The following is a 13,103-nucleotide window of genomic DNA, read 5'->3' as shown; positions in this document are numbered from 1 at the left end:
GGGGATGTTTAGCCATCACAGATGCTAGTTTCTATTATCTTTTTAACTGCTTTCTTAAGGAATGAGCCTTATGAGACCATGGCATACCATTACATACTTGTCTGCTTCCCTAGAATTAACTTCTGAGATGCCCACACTATGAAGAGTACATTTGCAAAAATCAGCATCTGGCCAGACAGACCCTAGTGAGTCTGTCTCTGGTAGGGCCAGGCTGGGACAGGTGGCCACTTTATGTTCCACCTGGCAGAGGCTGCTGGCAGCATACACCTGAGGCAGGCAAAGCATTGCTGTGGCTGGCTCATCTCCAGGTGACCTTGGGAACGTCGCAGGAGGAGAGTTTCTGAAATTGCTAGAGGAGTAGGAATGCTGGGGACAAAGGACATCATATCTGGAGGAAAGCAGAACTATGGATCAGCTTGGTGGTCTGAGGAACAAGGTAAAAGCACTGTGTATGTGCAGGTACACACTAAGCAGATGCCAGCTCTGGAGAACAGCACAAGAGTCACAAATATCATCCCAGAAGGAACAGCAGAGGGGTACATATAAAAACCGTTGTCATGGCATCGCATTCCTATTCTGTTGGCTAAATACATCTTCTCATTCTACTCCATTAGTGCTGATAAGCTATTTCCCCATGAATAGAGCTGGGCACTGAACAGGTTGCCCAGGTGAGTACACAAGTGAAGTATATGACAGCGAAGCAGGCTCTGTGAGGAGAAGGGCCCTGTGATTTAACCAGGAGGACCAGTAACTGTATATGGTAATTCCTACCAGCTCTCACCAGAGCTGCATTGTCCCGGTGCCAACAGTACTTGAGAGTCCACCATTTCATCTGGGTACCGGCACTTATCCTTGACTACAGAGCAGATCCGTTCCTGGTATAGCGGGGACTCTTCCATTCCACAAAGGGACATGAGGGATATGACAGATGCCCTGAGTATATACTGCAGGAGGGAAATGAAAAAAATACTAAGCAGAGACCAGTGGGGCCATGTGGGGCACCCAGTCCAGCTATGGGGCCCCCAACATTAGAAGGGTGTGGAGCTGCTGGAGTGAGGACAGAGGAGGTCACAGAAGCTCTCCAATGGCTGAAGTCCATCTCATCTAGAGACAGGCTGAGAGAGTGGGGGGTGTTCAGCTTGGAGAAGAAGGCTGCAGGGAGACCTTAGAGCTCGTGCTAGTGTCTAAAGAAGGCTCCAAGAGACCCAGAGAGGGACTTTGGACAAGGGCCTGGAGTGACAAGGGAAGGGGGAGTGGCTTCCCCTTGACAGAGGACAGGGTTAGATGGGATATTGGGAAAAATTCTGCCTGTGAGGGTACCAAGGCCCTGGCACAGGTTGCCAGAGAAGCTGTGACTGCCCCATCCCTGGAAGTGTTCAAGACCAGGTTGGATGCAGCATGGAGCAACCTGGTCTAGTGGAAGGTGTCCCTGCCCATGGAAGACAGCTAGAAATGGATGATCTCTGAGGTTCCTTCCAACCCAAACCATTCCAGGATTCTGTGATTCTCTGGCTGTTGAACTGCAGGAGGAAAGGGAAAATCCAATGACCACGGTGAGAAGAGCCACAAAAAGCACATGGAAAAAAACCCACTGGAAATGAATGGGAACACAGAAACTAAAAAGTAGAGATGAAAGCAAACAGCAAATCACACCAAATTGTGACAGTGACAGAGTGTTCCCTGTGTCTGAACCTGACTGTTCTGTAGGATGGGTGGACTCAAAAGTGCTCCTGGCCGATGAGCTGGGTGGAACTACAAAACTCACCTGCATCCAGCAGCAGTTTGACTGTCAGGTAGTCATCAGCCAGAACTGCATAGTGTAGAGCTGTGCATCCCTTGAAGTTGGCTCGGATGTTAAGACGGTTGCTGAAGTCATCCTCCCGGGTGACAAGAACTGCAGGGGACAAAGAGAGAAAGCTCAGCTCACTGAGATCACTTACAGAGCTGCTTGTCTGGATGTGCAGCAGCAGCACGGACCCACCACCCTTCACCAGGCAGGAAGCTTCTTAAGGGCTTTGTGGCCTTTTCTGGGATCACCAAGACCCCAGTGGGGATTTCTGGTGGCCATTGTCCCCACTCCCCTGAGCAGCAGTAGAGATAAGGACACCATAGTTTCCATATATCCCAGTAACTGCCTACACAGCGCCCAGGCAGGGGAGGAGATGGGTGGAGAACACCTGAACACCTGAACAAAGACCTCAGCCTTTTTCCAACCATTTATTATAGGGTAACAGGATGGCTTGACTTGGAAGAGACATTAAAGCTCAACTGATTCTACCCCCTGCCATGGGCAAGGACACCTGCCATGAGACCAGGTCGCTCCAAGCTCTGTCCAGCCTGGCCTAGAACACTTCCAGGGATGGGGCACTCATAGCTTCTCTGGGCAACCTGTGCCAGGGCCTTGACACCCTCACAGGGCATAATTTCTTCCCAATATCTAAGTAATGATTGAAGCAAACAGAAGGGAAGCTGTGACAGGAAAGCATGCTGCCCCACCATGGCTTGACCTTCAAGCAAATTCCTGATTTTGGGAGTCTCCAGAATATAAGCCCATGTGCCTCAGCAGGGCATGGATCTGCAGATAAAGTGTCTGCAGCGCCCCTGCTCTCCTGTAGCTGGATCAGGCTTTAGAAAACCTGGATTTTAAACTCTTTGCTTTAGTCATCAGCAAAAAAAAATAAGAGAGTGACTTTTTACAGGGGCAGATAGGGGCAGGACAAGCAGGAATGTCTTCAAATTGACAGTGGGCAGGGTAAAACCAAATATTTGGGAAGAAATTCTTCCGTGTGAGGGTGGTGAGGCAATGCCACAGGTTGCCCAGAGGAAGCCCCATAAATATCCTGCCCCACCATGGAGCATGAGTGATGGTGGGACTAATGTGTGCTGTCTCCATTCAAATGACCACCCACCCGGTGGGCCAAATTCTGCTCCTGGAGGTGTGTCCAGCTCCTTGGTGAAAGGGTCTGGACCCAAAACACAGCAGACCCAGATTCAGGGACAGGAAGAGCTTCCAAGTGCTCTGAGCACCCTATCCTGTGCTATGGTAAAGCAAGCGGAGCTGGAAAGTGGCTGGGCCACTTTTCACAGTCCCTCCTAAGAGACATCAAAAGATTTCCAGGAGATTCATAAAGTTCACAAGAGAGAAACTCTGTGATGAATACCTGATGCTGTCTGAGCCCAACACCTCCCCTAATGAACCACAGTCCCTCCAGGAAGATCAATTAATGCCCTGGCTCCTTTCCTTCCCTGGGTCCCTTCTCCAAGCACACAGGGTGAGTATGTATATTTATTTATTTGTCGTCATTTCCTACCCAGGGAGGAGCAGGATAATGAACTGTGTGCGTCAGGGAAGATGAATCTGAGATACTAGGGAGCAGCGCAGTAAAGAGATTAAAGTGTTATTATTGTTGGGTTTTTTTCCCCCATGGTCCGTTGTGACAGCTCGGCCGTCATCTGTAAAAAATGTCTCTGAGAGAGATAATCATCGGAAACTCAATAAAGCGTCAGGGGAAGCCTCATCCACCATCCATCACTGGGTGCCTGGAAATTTTCAGCCCTCTGTCTCCCTTCCTGCCATCCATATAAATGTCTGTAATATATTTTGTGCAGTGGTTGTGGAGCACACCCTCTCGATTTGGATGTTTTTATGAAAAAATATTTATACACAAAATATGTAAATGTCTAAAAAAAAAAAAGAAAAAACAAAGGCAGTTTCTCTCTTTTTGAAAACGCAACTGAATTTATTCTTTTTAATAAAACATGTCAACCAAAAAATTAATGCAACTTCTCATGGAGTGGCCTTATCTTTTCTTCACCCCAAAATATATAACATTAGAGGGAGATGAATGCAGACAAAAACAATTAACTTTCCTGGTTGATATACTTTATCTTAAATAAAGTCTATGTACATGCATTATGTATTGGCATTCTATTGCTCATTTTTTAATGTAGTTTCATACATTTTACATTCCCTGCTATAGGGATGTGATCTATGTACGCTCTCTCTCCCATTAAGAAGTAGGTCTGCTGCACGGGTGGGTCACAGTGAGGGATGAGAGCAGGGAGCTTTTAAAAATACAGAATAATGCCCTGTCAAAGCTGTCGCCTCACTGTTCCATCTTCTTAGGTCAACCTGTGTTTTATGAAAGGTTCAAATTTTACACCTTCATTAGGTTTTCACAGATCTTTTGCCTCTTAGCTGAGTCAAAGGCACAGACAGGCCCAAGGTTAATGTCACTGTGCCTCAACAGCAGACACGGTGTGGCGGCAGTACGAGGGAAGTGACCCTGCGCCGGGCACTGCTGAGGCCACACCTGGGCTCCGTTCTGGGTCCCTCACGCCAAGAAGGACATTGAGGCACTGGAGCACGTCCAGAGAAGGGCAATAGAGCTGTGGAATGGTGTGGAGCCCGAGTCTGGTGAGGAATCGCTGAGGGAGCTGAGTGGGCTCAGCCGGGAGAAAATGAGGTTCAGGGGGGACCTTCTCAATCTCTACAACTCCCTGACAGGAGAGTCGAGCCAGGTGGAGGTCAGGCTTTTCTCCCAAGGAAGGAGGGATAGGACAAGAGGAGATGTCCTCAAGCTGTGCCAGGAGAGATATTGGGAAAAATTGCTTCATGGGAAGGTTTGTTAAACCCTGGCACCACCTGCCACCCCTGGAGTGCTTTAAAAATCATGTGGATTAGGCACTTGGAGACATGGTTTAGTGCTGGCCTCAGCAGTGCTGGGAGAATGGTTGGACTCTATGGTCTGGAAGGGCTTTTCCAACCGAAATGATTCCACAATTCTATTCTATGACTCTATGACTCAGGCCCTGGAAACCATGCAGTGCAGACTGAGGCTCTGGACAAACTATGTTGCTTCCTCCTGTTTTCCACTCAGAGCAGCTGGGACAAGGTTTAACCTCCAAACTAGTCAGAGCACATCAAAGCAGCTACTGTGGATGCAGCCGTACCTGGAAATCCAAGTCCCAGCAGCTGGCTGGGCTTTGGCAGGGCAAGGGGGATGTCTGGGAAACATCCCGTACTGTGCCAGCTCAGAGGTGAGGTTGGCAGGCCAGCACAGTGCTTGAATAGAGAAAAGGCTTCTGGAATGGGCAAGGAAAGACAGGAACATTTTAAGAGGGTTGAGTCCTACTATCATTCCTGACAGCGTGGGGAACAGAAGAATCTCTGAACATACCGAAGTACAGTTGGGCACTAAGAATCCAGACATATCCTGATAATCACAAACCCAAGAAAATGTTATCACCATTTATTGTCATAAAAAATGGAAACAGTCTGGGAAATTTAAATATGTCTGAATAAGCAAAGCAGGTGTCTGAGAAACCTGGAAGGTTTCGATGCCATGGCAGGGGGTTGGACTGGATGGGCTTTAAAGGTCCCTTCCCACCCAAACCATCCCATGATTCTATGATTCTGAGTCTGCATCGACACCCCAGCGATGAGGATAATGAAGGGGTGAGAGTGGAAACTGAGATCTGCCAAGAATATCCATAATGAGATGACGTGACTCTGCAGAAAATGACCCTGTTTTCATGAAAATCCATCTAGGGCTGAGAGCTGGTACTGATGCCTGCCTAAACCCAACAGTACTCACTGCAACCACTTACATCATTCAGCTTTATTTCAATTGGCCAAGTCTGCCTGCATTTCACAGCTCCTGATAAGATTGGGATTAAGGCTGCTGGTGGAATATACTGCCCTGAACCCTTCTCCTTTTTCAAGATGTGGCTGCATGTGATTCAATGGAATGTTTCTATCTGTGACTTTGTATTATGCTCTGGCTATATCTGCCAGTTTCTCTCTGGCAAATTTAAGGATTGCCTCTATATAATATCTATGTAAGGTTTCTTTCCTCTTTAGACACACATTCACCCAAATACCATCAATACCTTTGCATTTAAATGGAAGAATATTAAACAAGTTCTAAAAATAAACTCCATGAGGTCAGATCAGGAAACAATATTTTGGGACCTGAAAAGCAAATGTCAGTAGCTACACACAAACCATCTTACCTTCCAAGGAATGGAGGCCTTTTTCTTTGGCAATCTCATATACACTGCTGAAATCATCCCCAAGGTTTGGATCTGCATTAGCTGTGAGTAGAGCCTTTACCACACTGTCACAAAACAGAAGGAAAGTAAGGCAGAAGTAGTAGATGAGGAATTGAAGCCCTTCAGAGACTGAGGAGTGTTCAAAAAGCCCTCTTCAAATACTCCTGGGAATGTTAACATTCTAGGGAAGCTAACCCACAACCATAATTGAACATTTCAACAAATAGAGATCCACCGGCATATGCTAAAATGAATGAGATGGGGGAGGCACTGGAGGAAGGGGTGACACTGTAGAGCCATGCAATCCTTCTGAGGAGACATGGCCAAAACACGCTCCTAGCACAAGGCATAGTCCTAGACACAGACCTTGGCTCCAAGGTGAACCCTGTCCCTGCAAAAGGGAAGATTATTGTAACACTCTGGGCATTAAGGGCAGCAAAACTATATTGCTTTTGGGAGGCAGTTGTACAGCACCTGCACCCCTGATACTAAAGGTGCCACCCTACCACTAGAAGTGCAAACAACTTCCACAGCAAGCAGTTCAGAGGAGGCTCTGAAGACAATCAGAGGGCTGGAGCCCCTCTGCTCTGGGAGACAGGTTGGGAGAGCTGAGGGTGGTCAGCCTGGAGTAGGGAAGGATCCAGGGAGACCTTAGAGCCCCTGCCAGGGCCTAAAGGGGCTCCAAAAGACCCTCCAAAAGGAGAGAGACTTTGGACAAGGGCCTGGAGTGACTGGACAATGTGAATGGCTTCCAACTGACAGAGGGCATGGTTAGATTAGATATCAGGAAGAAATTCTTGGATGTGAGGGTGGTGAGGCCCTGCCACAGGTTGCCCAGAGCAGCTGCGGCTGCCCCATCCCTGGGAGTGTTCCAGGCCAGACTGAGGCTTGGAGCAAACTGATCCAGTGGCAAGTGTCCCTGCTCATGGCAGAGGGTGGAATGACATGGGCTGTAAGGCCCATCCAGCCCAAACAATCCTCTGAGTCTGTGATTATATGACTTCAGCTTTACAGCCCTCTGAGACACTGGAAGGGGCCCTAAGGTGTCTCTGAAACCTTCCCTTCTCCAGGCTGAACATACCCAGCTCTCCCAGCCTGTCTCCAGAGCAGAGGTGCTCCAGACCTCGGAGCATCTTCTTGGCGTACACTGTACTCACTCCAGCAGTTTCCCATACTTCTGATGTTGGACCCCAGAGCCAGATGCAGTTCTGCAGGTCTCATCAGAGTGGAGCAGAGAGTCAGAAGTTTCTCCCTTGCTCTGCTGCCCGTGGAGCTGGAGATCAGTCCAGGACATGCTGGATTTTGGGCTGCCAGCAAATGTTGAACATTATGAACCTGCTGCAGCAGGACCGAACACATGGGATGCACTGCCCAAGCAATTTTGGTGCGGCAGTCCTCACTCTCTGCTTCTGAATCCAAACAATTATCAGGCCAGAATTAGATTTCTCACTCCTTCTGAAAGCAGCTTGAAGCCAGTTAATTCTTAATTTTTTTTCCAGCATGCAGGCTTCCCATGACAACTAGACAGTAACTCATTTGTTAGCATTCATCACCAGTGACATGGCTCACAGGCTGACAGTGATGTGCGCCGCAGCCTGACATGTACCTGCAGGCTGTGGCTTGTCAACTCACATCTGGAATTTAACTTAAGCTCCCCTTCCATTTTCCCTATAAATGCATTAGCTGAATCAAAGGTGGTTATTTAATTATTTGAGCATGGTATAACAGAGGCCAGCTCCTTACCAGCACTGGTGTGCTCCTCACCATGTACAGAGTCACTTCTAGTAAGCATAGCACCAGGACTGGGGGCAGGAGATAGAATCATGGAATTGTTTAGGTTGGAAAAGCCCTCTAAGACCATCCAGTGCACTGTCAAGCTCACTGATATCCAGAAAATAGAATAGATCTTTCCAACAATGTTAGAGTGAATATGAAAGCAAATCTTTACTTGAAAGCTTTCAGGTACACAGTGTGGCAAAAATTGTGGTATAGTAATTCTACAATTTTTATAAGGTTAGTTGATTAGTGTACTTATCAGTACAGTCCAATTAAAAGGTTAGTTGATTAATTCCTGGGGTCTTGCTCCACTGGAAGCAGTCCAGAAGTTTCTTCTGCCCCACTTTTGTTATGTCTAGTCCAGATTCTGGTTGGAAAAGATAACATCCGTGTAGCCAGTTCTCTTCTTGGAATAAGATTAAACAATGTGTTTATAAGGTTAGCTTATCTTCCTAAATGTAGGAAGGAAAACCAGGAAAAGCGCTAGAAGCTACAGCTATGCTTCAGCAATCTACAAAGCTACAAATACATGAAAAATATAAAAAAGATAAAAATCTTAGGCATCATTCCCCCCGAAACTACATCCCCACGTCCAACATCCACATGTTCTTAAACCCTCCAGGAATTGGAACTCCATCACTCCCCTGGGCAGACTGTACCAGAGCTGGACAATGTGTCTGGGGAATAAATTTTCCCCATATCCAACCTAAACTTCCATTGGTGCAACTTGAGGATGTTTCCTCTTGTCCTGTCATTTGTCACCTGGGAGAAGAGACTGACCCCCACCTGGCTCCACTCTTCTTTCAGGCAATCCATGTGAGCATACAAAGCTCATTTATATCTGTATTATATTTATATTCATATTTCAACAATGTTGTTTGTTCTATAATATTTAGGATGAGAGGTTCTAGCTCTTATTCTGCAAACAGCAACTTCCAATTATGACCCTTCCCCTTTTCAGGCATTGGAAGCATGCTACAATGCACAGGTTCTTGAGTAGATTGAGTTGCACAGCCACGATCATATTAGATATCTGATGACTTAGAACAGGCACTAAGGATGGGCATCACAAAAACCAGGAATGCTTTGGGTTAGTTAGGGATCTTGATGCTTATCTCATTTCAATCCCCTGCATGGGCAGGGACACCTTCCACTAGACAAGCTCCATCCAATCAAGCCTGGGACACTTCCAGGAACGGGGCAGTCACAGCTCCTCTGGCAACCTGTGCCGGGGCCATACCATACTCATAAGGATGAATTCTTCCCAGTATCCCATATAACTCTGCCTTCTGTCAGTGGGAAGCCACTCCCCCTTGTCCTGTCACTCCAGGCCCTTGTTCAAAGTCCCTCTCCAAGCCTCTTGGAGTCCCTTTAGACACTGGCAGGGGCTCCAAGGTCTACTCGGAGCCTTCTCTTCTCTAGGCTGAACAGCCCCATCTCTCTCAGCCTCTCTCCAGCCCCCGGAGCATCTCCATGGCCTCCTGTGTACTTGCTCCAACAGGTTGACATCTTTCTTGATGGTGGATCAAGTCACCTACTTTCAAACATCAGAAGTGGAAGCCATGAAGCCCAGAGCAGCCTCTCATCATGGATGTTCTCATTCTCTACCACACAAATCTCTTCAATGAGCCTGAGTTTTCTCTCAGTTCACTAAGTAGTTTTGATCTTGTTTGAAGGGTCAGTGTGTCAGATAACCCACAATCTTCAGTACAGTTCCAGTGAGACATAATCTTGTCTCATCCTCAGGTGGTCTATAGTGGTGCACCCCCTGCCCTGCCCCCAGACCACACTATGATCTGAGAACAGACAATGTGATGCCAGGGAAAAGACACTGATCCAAATATACGTTCCATGTTAAGAAGAGATATGTCTACACTGTCTTGCTACACTGCTCCTTATCCATATCAGTGATTACATCCCATGTAAGAGTGTCATAACAAGCCTATAGATCCTTCTGGACTACCTTAAGAGCACTGATAAGGCACAGGGCACAAAATGTATTCTGAAATTCCTTCAGCACCTCTAGGAAGGGCTGCTCAGCATGCCTAGCTCCACTCCCACCTCTGCTTCAGAACTCAGACCTTTACTACTGCCCTCTATGGCTGCAGCAAAATGCAAAGCAAGGAAGAGGTCTGGCTGCAAGAAAAGCTCCATGGGACCAAGTGCGTGGCCTTGGACATCCAGAATAGATGAAGTCACAGGCCACCAGCCCAGGCTCTCCTACCTCTGGTCATTCGGTAGGTCCAGCCTACCCTCGGCAGCTGTCTGGCACTGAGCCATCTGTCAAAGACTGTGGAACAGAGTGAGATGCGCCACACCCAGCCTTTCTAGTTATGAAAGCTCTAGAACAGGTCACTGACCTGTGCAAAGCTCTTCTGGAAGATCCAGTGCTGGATTCCTCTAGAAACATCCTGCATCTTCAGTACTTGGTGCTACTGTGGTCAACCAAGTCACCAAGAGAACTGCACCAAAGACCTTGAAGAGGAGGTCCCCATGAAAGCAGAAGGTGCAGGATGGAAGATGGCGGTGCAGGTTCTGTCCTGTTGTTTTATGGGACCTGTACTGACAACCTCCATGCTGCTAGAGATGGACACCTACCTATTGAATAGAAACCATCATAGAATCATGGAATCACAGCTTTTAAATGCCCCCAGGGATGGGGACTTCACCACTGCCCTGGGCAGCCTGTGACAGGGCTGGGCAACTCCTTCAGGCAAGAAATCTTGTGCTGCAATTAAGCCTTTGATGATCTTGCCCTAGCAGCTGACTTCCTGTGATCCGTGCAATCAGGGCTTCCAGCATCCTCAACAGGCAGCTGAGCCTCATGGATCACTCAAGTCTTTGGACACAAAGGTTCTGATGTGGTCAAACCACCCTTCTGGGACCCTACTCTCATGGCTATCACCACCAAAGAGATCCCTCTACTTCAGTTTTAGCTGACAGGCTATGATATACCTTAAGGTTTCTGAATCTGCCTCATTTTAAGGGAAATTATTCCAAATCCCAGGGTAGGATTTTAATCCACAACATTGTGATCCATGAGTGAGCTACAGGTACTGAGTGAGTCATATGGTAAAACAGGAGTTCTCATTTTCCTGATAACTCCATCCATCTGCCCTTCTTGCCCTCAGTGACTACACTGAAATGAGCGTTCTTCCCAGGCACTCCATCAGATACTATCTCCATGTGCTCTCAGATACTCAGGAAGCCCTGTCCTTTTCATCCACTGCCTACAGCATTCTTCTCTGGAAAGTGACCTTCTGTGAGAAGTTGAGTAGGGGACCACAACTTCTAGATGCAAGGTGGTCTGAGTGATGCAGCAGGGGATGGTGGTAGAACTGCTCTGCTCTCCCTGTGAATTACCCTCTGCACCATATTCCCTGTGGTAAGAAACATTTCCATAGCTCTTACGATGGCTGGGAGGCTCAAGCTTAATAATAAGCATTGTTATCATCACTTCCTGGCAAAATCTGCTGTGACAAAATACTGGCACTAGTCTAATAACAACATCTCACACGTTCAGCCTTCCTTCCAATCATCTTTCAGTCTCATCTCCTGCTTTTGGGGTGCGCCAACCCCTCCAGGCACTTGTCCATCAGCTAGACTCCTGGAATAACAGCTATTGACTGTACCTATCCAATTTGCAGGTAATGGGACAGTCAGAGCAAATTACCCTGTAGGAAAGGTAACAGCGCCATGAAAATGCAAAGTGATGAAAAGCATGTGAATTTCCCTGGAAAAAAGGAAGGGACTTGCAAAATCAGGTGATTAAAGGGGCTCCAAAAGACCTGGAGAGAGACTTTGGACAAGGGCCTGGAGTGACAAGACAGGGGAAAATTACTTCAAAGTGACAGAGGGCAGGGTTAGATGGATACTGGGAAGAAAAAAAAAAAAAATCTTCCCTGTGAGGGTGGTGAGGCCCTGGCATAGGTTGCCTATAGAAACAGTGACTGCCCTGTCCCTGGAAGTGTTCAAGGCCTGGCTGGACAGATCTTGGAGGAACCAAGTCTAGTGGAGGATATCCCTGCACATAGCAGGGGGCTTGGAAAGAGATGAGCTTTAAGGCCCTGCCAAACCCAAACGATCCCATGACGAGTGAGTTTCAAATGAGGGATATTCTGGCCCATATACTTTTTGGGTTCCTCTTCTTGTTGGGGCAGAACAACACCCCATGTCAGATCCTAGAAGTAGAGAGATGCCACTGTCCAGCTGGGCTGCTCCAGCTTCCATCCATAACTCACCTGTGCTCAACAGCCTCAACAAGCTGAGTTTTAATTTGCTGATCAAGTTTTGATTGGATTAGCTGCAGAGCCTATTCATCAGCATGAATATAAATCTAAATTGACCCTGGTGATGACTCAGAGGGCAATGCTGAGCTAGAGTTGGCTGGGTAGTTCAATCGATTGGGGAAAGTGCTTTTTGCTTGTAATGGCTGGACTAACATTGTTCAATAAATAAATAAATACATGTATACAATACAGGGGGTTGGGAAATCAATGGTGAGATGGTGGGAGGTGCCTGGGCCTGCGTCAAGAGAGACGTTGTGCCCTGGACCAAGGCACTGGCAGCTGGGGTCGGTGAACCAAGAAGCCTGGTGATCCCCAGGACCATGTGCTATCAGCACAATGCAAACGCCTGGGTGGGTTTTGATACAGGGCTGCCCTGAACTCTGGCAGGAGCCACATGTCCTGCCTGGACACAAAGTAGATCCTTGTGTGGTTATATCTTAACTGCGTAAAACTCAGCATGGCAGGAGGGCTGGGAGGAACTGTTGCTCAGTTGAGGCCAAGTGTGGATGTGTCCTTCCCATGAGCTTGCTTACATCTACCTCTGTGAGCTTGCTTACATCTACCTCTGGCACAGAAAACCAGGCAACCACGACAACCCCCTGCACTGTGATGTGTTATTATTAACCCAGATAAAAATGATTGACTCCTCAAAAAGGGATAAAAAGGGATTACAGAATCCAAAAAAATGGAAAAAAAAATCTCGAAGGGCGGTAATTGTTATATTATTTCGTTTTCTTTAAGAGTGTGACATGGGTGAATCACCTTTCAGAGGCATGGTGAAAGCACACAAGGGAGCTGAGGAGTGTTAGAAGCCTTGCTCCCTGCCTGGAGAAATAAGAAAATGTGAAGAGAAGCCATTTCTGTGGCTTGGAGAGGTGCAGGAACCTGCTAAACTGATGGTATCACATTGTGCCTGAGCTGCAAGACATCAAATAATGTTCATCCCTGAAAAGAGGAATGCTCATGCCCACAGGTCTGAGAGGG

The 13,103-nt window shown here is 47.4% G+C and overlaps 1 protein-coding gene across 1 annotated transcript in view; it reads right to left on the bottom strand.

The window, feature by feature from the left end:
• The window catches only part of CLPB (ClpB family mitochondrial disaggregase), a 73,715-nt gene that overhangs the window by 42,100 nt on the left and 18,512 nt on the right, over positions 1–13,103 (bottom strand). The window contains exons 4-5 of the mRNA XM_040056450.2: positions 6,016–6,119; positions 1,766–1,894 (exon numbers count right to left, since the gene is read on the bottom strand). Coding sequence (XP_039912384.1) covers positions 1,766–1,894; positions 6,016–6,119 — 233 coding nt within the window. The remainder of the gene's footprint in view (positions 1–1,765; positions 1,895–6,015; positions 6,120–13,103) is intronic.

This window comes from Hirundo rustica, chromosome 2, assembly GCF_015227805.2.
Source record: "Hirundo rustica isolate bHirRus1 chromosome 2, bHirRus1.pri.v3, whole genome shotgun sequence".
NCBI classification, from domain to species: Eukaryota; Metazoa; Chordata; class Aves; order Passeriformes; family Hirundinidae; genus Hirundo; species Hirundo rustica.
Note: the sequence above shows the minus strand (reverse complement) of the source record. Positions and strands in the feature narration are given on the sequence as shown.